Source organism: Macrobrachium nipponense, chromosome 36 (genome assembly GCF_015104395.2).
Source record: "Macrobrachium nipponense isolate FS-2020 chromosome 36, ASM1510439v2, whole genome shotgun sequence".
NCBI lineage: Eukaryota > Metazoa > Arthropoda > Malacostraca > Decapoda > Palaemonidae > Macrobrachium > Macrobrachium nipponense.
The window spans coordinates 41521216-41530900 of record NC_087220.1 but is presented as its reverse complement, the minus strand read 5'-3'; the positions used below and the strand labels follow the sequence as shown (position 1 = coordinate 41530900).

General features: G+C 39.7%; 1 protein-coding gene across 1 annotated transcript; it reads right to left on the bottom strand.

Annotated features, from left to right (window-relative positions):
- Positions 1-586: 586 nt before the first annotated feature.
- On the bottom strand, positions 587-1231 carry LOC135203419 (uncharacterized). The gene has a single exon (XM_064233145.1). The coding sequence runs from the start codon at positions 1229-1231 to the stop codon at positions 587-589; it is 645 nt and encodes a 214-aa protein (XP_064089215.1).
- Positions 1232-9685: the final 8454 nt, after the last annotated feature.

The following is a 9685-nucleotide window of genomic DNA, read 5'->3' as shown; positions in this document are numbered from 1 at the left end:
GGGGTCTAATGCTTCTGTTAAAAAAATAACATCACTGAAGGGAAACCTTTTTCTAATTTGTGTTGCACCTACAATATAAAATTTCAGGCAGCTCTGTCGGAACTCTTGAATTATTTGAGTTGGAATGTCACGCTGTTCTGAGAGAAGCATTCCAACTTTTGCACCTAAATATATATAGAAGACAGTAGTTTGAATTTATGGGGGTCATTCAGTGCAACCTTGCTCAATGGTGTCTTTTCTAAATAATTTTCACCTAAAAAGCATTCAACTAAAGTTTTGAACTATACAGAAACTGACTTTCGCATTACATGAATGTGTGTGTTCTCTGATTGCATTAACTTATTTAAAGAATTGAATATTGGTAAAACAAAGTCCAAAAACCTCAGATATAGTTTGGTCAGTGGATTCTTTAGTCTTTGTAGTATGTTTTCTGAGAATGCAGCTTCAGTGAAGTACAAAGTCAGTGCATCATATTGTTCTAAAAGTCGAGATACAACCATGTGTAACGATAACCAAAGGGTTTGACTCGGATGCAAAAGCTTGTGTGGCTTTATATTAACAAAAACCTGAAACTCTTGAAAAGACCCTATTCGCTTGGGACTGCACTGAAAGTAGCTGAAAACACACGTGCTAAGTCCTCAATATTTCTAGGCAGCATCAAGCATGCATAAAAGGCACATAATGCAAATGTGTGACAGATACATTTCATGATAAAGAGACCCTTTATGTCATTCTTTAAATGTGAAGACAGAGAATTATGCGCCCCTAACATTGCATTTGCGCCATCAGCACCAAAACCTATCATATTATGCTTGTAGTCAATTTGATTGTCTCTAAAAAAACTGACTATATTGTTATACAATGCCACTGCGGCTGCATGCTGCAATGGAATGAGCCCAAGAAAACAATCCTTTACCTCGTCATTTAGAAATGTACGTGCTACCATACATAAATGCTTTATGCATCCCTTATCGGTACTTTCATCTACTATTAGAGAAAATTTTGACTTCTGTTGATGGGCTAATAATTGGTTACAACTATCTTTCCCTGTTACATTGTTGAGCAATGACGTTAATTTAATTCCACTATATTTAATTTGCTTCGCTATTTCTGAATCTTTACATATTGCTTGTATTAGCTGAGGCATGTGCTCTGCTACTCTAATGGGAAGATCATGTTCACATATAAATGATGCGAGTCTAATTTCACCTTCCTTTACATCATTAGCCATACTAATGATGTAAAACAGAAATAAGGCTTAGCCATCGCTGAGCAATTCTGAATATGTTTCTTGCCCATTGCATGCTTTCTTATATCTAATTTACCAGCATTTAAAGAGAGATGAACATTACAAGCAGAAAAAAAAATATGAAGACTCTTTAGAACTCGATTTCACCCATCCTTGATATTCGGGCCCAACTTCCCATGCAAGACTGTATAATTGATGGTACTTCTTTTTGGTGGCAATACCACTTTGCTTGCACGCATCTCCCGATCTTTTAGAACTGATACTGCCACGATCTTTGGAACTTGGCCCCTGCTCCTTCCGATTCTTTTGAACTGATGTCTCAGGACTCTGATGAAAGAAAATGTTAGATTTTTAGATGCTAACAGATTACTGACGCGTTACTGGATACTGGAGCCTAATTCCCTTAATGCAGCAGAGCTTACAATAGGTTTAACACAAATTATTTTGATGTAGTTAAGCTACCAGAAATTGTGGATTGAAAATCGCAACACGAACATGGGAAAATGCATAACAGATTTAAATACACATGGGTAGCAGTTTAAACTTAGTCAATCAGTCGAGAAGCCAAGAAATTAAACAAAACGCTGAAGTTAGAATCCGTGTGAACGTGGGGAATATTGGAGTCGGACTCAGTCGGTACTGACTGTATTGTTTGTTTGTATGGTGCAGTGGTGCTTTTACGTTGCATGGATCCAGTGGTTATCCAGCAACGGGACCAACGGCTTTTCGTGACTTCTGAACCACATCGAGAGTGAACTTCTATCACCAGAAATACACATCTCTCTCTCACTCTTCAATGGAATGACTGAGAATCGAACCGGCGACCACCGAGGTGGGACGCCAACACCATACCAACCACACCACTGAGGCACTTGGTACTGACTGTAGTGTAGTATGTACTATCGGATCCTACAGGACCTATACTGCACAGCATGACTAAAAATCGAGTAGCAGGGCGGAGCTAAAACAGATTAATACAACGCTGCCAAATTTTAAGTCAGAGATTCATTTGTTTTTGTTTATGTTTATCTGGGGCGATCCTTCTACCTGGCCTTGCCTGATACATCTCAGAGGTTATGCTAAGGTCACACATTCACGTATCAACGCACGCACGCCCACGCATGGGCTGAAATTGGTAGTTGGCAACAGCTTAAGTCAGTAAACCGTAAATGTAACATAAAACATACGCAAAATTGTAGACGTACAATGACGGGTCGTCCGGACTCTAAGCTCCGCCCACTAGGGCGCCGTAGCCCGCCCCAGTTTTGAAATGTTCAAAACCAGTGGTGGGTGGTCACGCCAAATGTCACCTGACGTAGCTCCAGGCATTGCATGTGGGACCCACGGTGACTACTGCAGGGTAGGCGCTAGGGTCACCTGCATTGTTCGCTGTAGTTTTCTTTCCACCGCGAAGCACGTGGGCCTCCTACTTGCGCTGTAGCCTACTGGGAAACCGATTCGCACATTTACAACCTTGTACGACATGGCAACGCTGTAGCGTGGTATAAAAGGTCAGGTCGACGCCCTCAGGTATCTATGGGGGCGAACAAGGGAAAGGCCCGTGCCAACAAGAAGTGTTGGCTTAATACAACAACCACCCTCAGGTCAGTTGTTTCCATCTCCCGAGACCAGCAATTTCCTCCAAGTACTCTCCACAACACCCTTAAGATGCCGAACCTCCTAAAACGACCAAGGAGGGGACCATCAACGTCACATCTTCTTGCAGGACCTTCTTTCCGCCCGTAGAAGACTCCTACAGCCACTCCTGCAGACACTCAGGTCGAGGAAATGTCATCTTCCACCTACAGGAGTCTGAGTTTGATGAGATACAGTGATGACAGCGACACGGAAGATGACTGATGGACAGGGAGAAGTGGATATTGAACATATTCTACTTCCTCAAGCCCCACATCGTCCGTCAGAAGAAGTCCAAGATGTTGGGACTGCCAATGGCATGTATATTATAATGTCTAACTTAATTTTTTTTTTATTTGTTGAAAATATACAATATTTTTCAGAATGCAATATTTTTACATTCTCTCATACATGTAACTTCACTTTACAGTCTGCTCTGTTTACAGGCCAGCCATTTTGTACCCTACAGCCCCACAACGGTGGGCGTGGTAACGACGTGAAGTTGACGTACATGAACATTACACTATCGGTGTCAGTTCCAGGTAGATGTCCGACCTTGCTTTCTTTGCGCGTACATTTGCGGTGCTGGCTTTACATCCGTTAGCCCGTGTCCTGTTTACCAGCTGTTCAAGGTCATTTCACCGCGATGATGCCCGCTATCTACATACGTGGGCATACGCTGTCGTAACACGTTAATGTGTGATCCCAGCATAATGCTAAGGTCACACATTCATGTATCAACGCCCGCACGCCGACGCATGAGCGGAAATTGATAGTTGGCAACAGCTTACGTCAGTAAACCGTAAATGTAATATAAAACATACGTAAAACCGTAGACGTACAATGACGGGTTGTTCGGGCTCTAAGCTCCGCCCACTAGGGCGCCGTAACCTGCTCCAGTTTTGAAATGTTCAAAACCAGTCGTGGGTGGTCACGCCAAATGTCACCTGACGTAGCTTCAGGCATTGCGCGTGGGACCCACGGTGACTACTGCAGGGTAGGCGCTAGGGTCACCTGCATTGTTCGCCGTCGTTGTTTTCTTTCCGCCGCGAAGCACGTGGGCTTCCTAATTGTGCTGTAGCCTACTGGGAAACCGATTCGCACATTTACAACCCTGTACGCCATGGCAACGCTGTAGCATGGTATAAAAGGTCAGGTCGGCGTCCTCAGGTATCTATGGGGCGAACAAGGGAAAGGCCCGTGCCAACAAGAAGTGTTGGCTTAATACAACAACAACCCTCAGGTCAGCTGTTGTTTTCGTCTCCCGAGACCAGCAGTTTCCTCCACAACGCCCTTAAGATGCCGAACATCCTAAAACGACCAAGGAAGGGACCATCAATGTCACATCTTCTTGCAGGACCTTCTTTCGGCCCGGAGATGACTCCTACAGACACTCAGGTCGAGGAAATGTCATCTTCCACCTACAGGAGTCGGAGTTGGATGAGGTACAGTGTGATGACATTTTGTACCCTACAGCCCCACAACAGTGGGCGTGGTAACGACGTGAAGTTGACGTACATAGAACATTACACTATCGGCATAAGTTCCAGGTAGACGTCTGACCTTGCTTTCTTTGCGCCTACGTTTGCAGCGCACTTTATGGTGCTGGCTTTACGTCCGTTAGCCCTTGTCCTATTTACCAGCTGTTCAAGGTCATTTCACCATGATGATGCCCCCGATCCACATACGTGGGCATACGCCGTCGTGATACGTGAATGTGTGACCCCAGCATAATGATTAAGTCCAAATCCCGGGCTGGCCGTGGCCCAGGCGCCTTGGCTACTGTTGTAATTGGTTGTTGTTATGGGTACCTTTTGAGATTTGCTATATTCTGCCGTATGGACGAGTTAATCCTCCTAATCCATGTACTTGGTCTAAGGATTTCAGTTTTAAGATTCTTGGTCGTCTGAATCTCATATCATACAGCATATTCATTTCGTTTGTCTGGCTATTCATTTATATATATATATATAGTATATATATATATATATACATATATATATATATATATATAGTATATATATATATTTATATATATATAATATATTAAATAATATAATATAATATAGTATATATATATATATATATAATATTATATATTAATATATATATCTATATATATATATATATATATATATATATATATATATATATATATATATATATATTATATATATATATATATAATTATATATATATATATTATATATATAGGGTAGTAGAGAGAGGGGAGGGGTTGTTTAATGTTCACATCCCAATAAAAATACGTAATATCTTGTTATTTGAGAATTATCTGTATATGTATTACGCATATAATAAGTATATACAATAAGAATATTTTATCCAGCGATGTTACAATTTTTGAACGTTAATTTACTGGTTCACGAAAAGCAAAATTGTTTTCATCTTTGGTTTCTTGAGCAATCGATATATTTAAAAACATTGTAGACGATTTCCTTCGCCTGGGTACTTAAACGTGCTTTTCAAGGACTCTCCATCGTCTTGTATGGTTGGGTCAAGCTCGTTAAATGAGATTAGAAGACGTTTTTACCACAACAGATACAGTACATTTGGCAAAGGTCTTCAAAAACCATGCCACGTATATGACGAGTGAGTTTTTTTGTTTTATCTTCTAGTAATAAAAATGAATTGAACGACTTTCTAGTCCCCGCCGGAGGATAGGGAACTGTAGGAATTACTCGTTCTTTGCATAGTGTAACTGTGAGGTTTTCCTCTTGTTACACTTTTCAAGCCTTTTACTGCCAATTTCCGTTTTTGGTCCCAGTGCCTGGCCTTTGGCTTAAATTCTATATTCAACCCAATCAAATGTGTTTATCATGTGCAGCAACAGACATACACACTGGTTTGTGAGCGGTAGGAATCTGATATGCTTTTGTGTGACCTGAAGGCAACCAATCGCCAAGGTAACAACACAGACGAATCCCTTTTGTATGAGCTGGAGTCTCTAAGATGTCCATATAAAAGACATTTTTAACCCTTCAGAGTTAAAAAAGGGTAGAAAATAACAGAAAATACTAACCAAACAAGATGAAAGTGACAGTAAGAGTTTAGGGTCAGGGAAAGCTTGGCTTTCAAGTAAAAACTTTCCGAGGAACGAAACTGCAGATCCTTTTCGAATACAAATGCACTGAGTAATGACCAGTTTTCATCGCCTAAGGCACCAAGGAGACCAGATGCATAATTACTAAAGATAAAAAGAATATACTTTTCCTCTTTTGGGATTTCTGGAGAGGACTGATAATTACGTAAAGTAATGGGTCTGTATGATGAAACACTTGAATCTTTTAAGCTTTTTAAGTCTCAGTTGGCGCTTCTCGTCGTCTTACAGAGCCTCTCTGATGTTCTCACTTAAATCTCAGGCAAATACTATCTCTATTTCTTATCATTTTTGCCACTTTTTTGTCTTTTGCAATAGTTTGGTAAAATTTTGGGCCAAACTGAACTTTGAATTTCCTCCTTTGCACAATATGAGTTTGCCACTGGAAGTTTGCCCTTTGGCCAAGTACCCCAGGTTTGTCACATGAAAAATACTGTGGGGAATTCATACCTATCATGTACAAATGATATGATACAGCTGTCTGTAAGTTCCAATATTCACTGTCACAGCGTATCACAAGTAAAAGATAACTAGAAAACAGATTTCTTCAAAAGTAAGCTCTAGAACACCCTACTTTAAGGCATTAGCCATTCAACTGGAAAATGGATGACTTTTCTTGGGAATTGAAAATAAAAATAAGGTATTTTTGTTATATATCTGTTTATATTTTCAAAACCTCGGACTTGTTAAAAAATAAATTAACAATACTTTTGAGGGCTTCATAGGTACTGTGGAGACAATCTTTGGACTGCAATTTGTAAACTGAGCAAATGCTGATAATGAATTCGTCTTAATAAACATTTGGTTAGTCACAACAAAAGAACTACCATCAATCATTCAAATCTCCCAAGGATACAACACTATTCTTTAAAACTTGGGGTACCAGTGAGAAACAATTCTAAAGAGGGTTATATAGGGTCGGATTTTCTGTAATCCTCTGCTTGGCCAGGCAGTGTGTAGTGCCCAGAAGTGAGAAGTGAGGTTTGGATGTATCCTGGTATTAGCGATGTTAGGTTATCTTACCTTCATCTTTTGGCTTTTTCCTTTTGTGATTTTCTGTGATTAGGCAACTGAGCCGTATATGGTTTCGACTGCTTCTCTTGTATTTGAAACATCTTTTACATTTGCAGTTAAGAGTTAAGCACTAGTATTTGTTTTGCACAACCCAAAACTAACAGGATGAATGTCTGACAAAACCACCAAATGCAATTTTATGAAAATGTCAACAAGCCGGAGAGAACGTCTGTAGGGGTTTCATAAGCCCTGGCATTTGCATGGAGTGCGTGCAAACGCGCTTGAAGTTACTACGGCTCTATTCATATTCTAAATCCAACTGGTGGTTATCCAAGGGCTGCTCAAATTCTGCTGCGCTACATAGCAGTGTTTCAGACTAATAAAGTAGTTCCTGGTTCCGTAAATATGTTACAGGAACATGTCCTTACATTAATTAAATATTTGTTAGTGAGACAGTTACAGAATCGTACATAAGGTTATATTTTCAATATACTCTATTTTTGGTATTATTATTATTACTAGTAAGCATAGCTATTCAAGCAACCTGTGATGGAAATTAAAGTAAAATACGTAAAAAAAAAATTTAAAAAACCTTATTTAACAAATGTACTGAACTGTAAGCTGGAAAATAATTTTCTTCATTGGTAACATTATGTCACTGCCCTTTACAGATAGTTTTCAGTGGTTATATCTGGTATTTATTAGCAGGCACCATTCCAATTACTGATCAATCCAGTCGTCGCCCACTAGGTCAACTTCCCAAGTAAATGACCACACTGAAAATCACCCATAATCTCATTATAATAGTGAGGGCCATACTAAATGTTGCTTTACCGCACTGACCAAATAACGTTGTAGCAAGTAGATGGGGATTTGGGTAATTCTAAAGAATAGTTCCGCAAGGACTGCAAGGAACGTAACCGCGGATACAAGACATCCACTAGGGATTGGGGCGTCCAATCTATTTCGCCGTGTTTAGTACTGGCCCCTGGGGGTTAATTACAGTCGTCCAAATAAATATTACTTAAAATTCTTGTTCTGGAGGTAAAACTGCATAGAAAAACAGCAACTGCCATAGTCTAGGCCACCGCGTTATAGTAATATAGATCTACCCATCAGAAAGTTAATGCACACATTGTATGCACGATTTCAGCCTAGGGACAGGCAACCTAGAATAAGCTAGGTTTACATCCCCACTGACGTCTTTGGTATGGTTTTAAGCAGGCAGCGACCAGTGCAAATAGGCCTAACATTCGTAGCTTTTTTGTACTTTCACTTTTCTAAGACCATCCACGAGCAGTATTACCTAGGCTACCTTACATAGCCTAGTCACTATCTCTTACCGAAAGTAATAGGTCTAGTCCTTGTCCAGGTATTTTCAACGATTCACAGATTGGGATAATGGCTGGTCCACTTCCTTCTGGGCAGAGGGCTAGCCTAGCTCAAAAGGGTTAAGTCTAGACCATCCAAAATTCTATCTAGTGCTTTCAAGCCTTGCAATAAGGCAAACATTAAACTTCCGACAACCTTAATCGATATTATAAAATAAAATTTATTGTTGAGTACTTACCAGCAACATCAAATATCACTAATTCTGCTAAACTCTCATGGCAATACAGCAACACAAAGTAAATTCACGTAGTATGAATTAACCAGGTCAGGACCTCACTAAAGTGACTGTAGGTGTCCAGCTCCGCTCCTCCATCATCCTTGGGTCTGTTTATAGCTAAAACGTTTTCTTCCTCTTTTCAAAAGCAGTTCTTTCCTTTTCAAAGGGATACCAAACTAGAATTCATAGGGGCAAAACCTAGACTACTACAGCCCTCCTCTCAGAAGGTAACAGAGTAAGGGACAAAGTTTTGTATATTGTTCAGTTCCAGCAGCTACGAAACAGGCAACAATGCTAGTTCACCATAACTTACGTGTCTATTGATAATTTTTGGGTCCTTTCCAGTAATGCTTTTATGTTAACGTAATACTGCAATCTGATTTCATTAACGGGACCAGATACTCGTCTGTGACGAGAAGCATGGTATTCCTTCCATGCATCAATGTCATTATTTCTAACAGTTTCCATACTTACTAATTTAAATAGAAAACCGCAGATTATGTTCTCATTAGGCTATTTTTTCCCTAATGAAGCTCAAAGTCCAGTTACGCGTCACTAGTGGCCTGGGTCCATCACAATCTTACTTTCGTTTCGAATATGAGATTTTCCAAATTGGAGTGACCTCTCCGTTTGTGGTCAGCATTGTTAGATCTCCCTTATGAACTGATGAAAGGGGAAATGGTAATAAAATATACACCTTTTTCGCCTTACTAAATAAAAAAGAAGATAGAATAATCAAACAAAAACAAGGACAGTTTTATTGCAAAATATACATATACTGTATGTACATTTATATATACACTACTTTGATAATTCTGACAACCCTTGCACCAACAGTACAATTCAAAGAGTAGCAATGCCTGTAATATATATAAGGCTTGGTGGTTTATGTGATATCTAAGTCATGGAGTAGAACTGGAAGAGTATATTTAAAGAACACTGAAGATCTACCGTAGCTAAACCATTCCTACTTGGGTCTTGCATCTAGCGAATTTCAACGAGATTTTTCCGAAATGACTAACCTCGATATGTTGAAATATGATGGCATGCTTTTTAATAC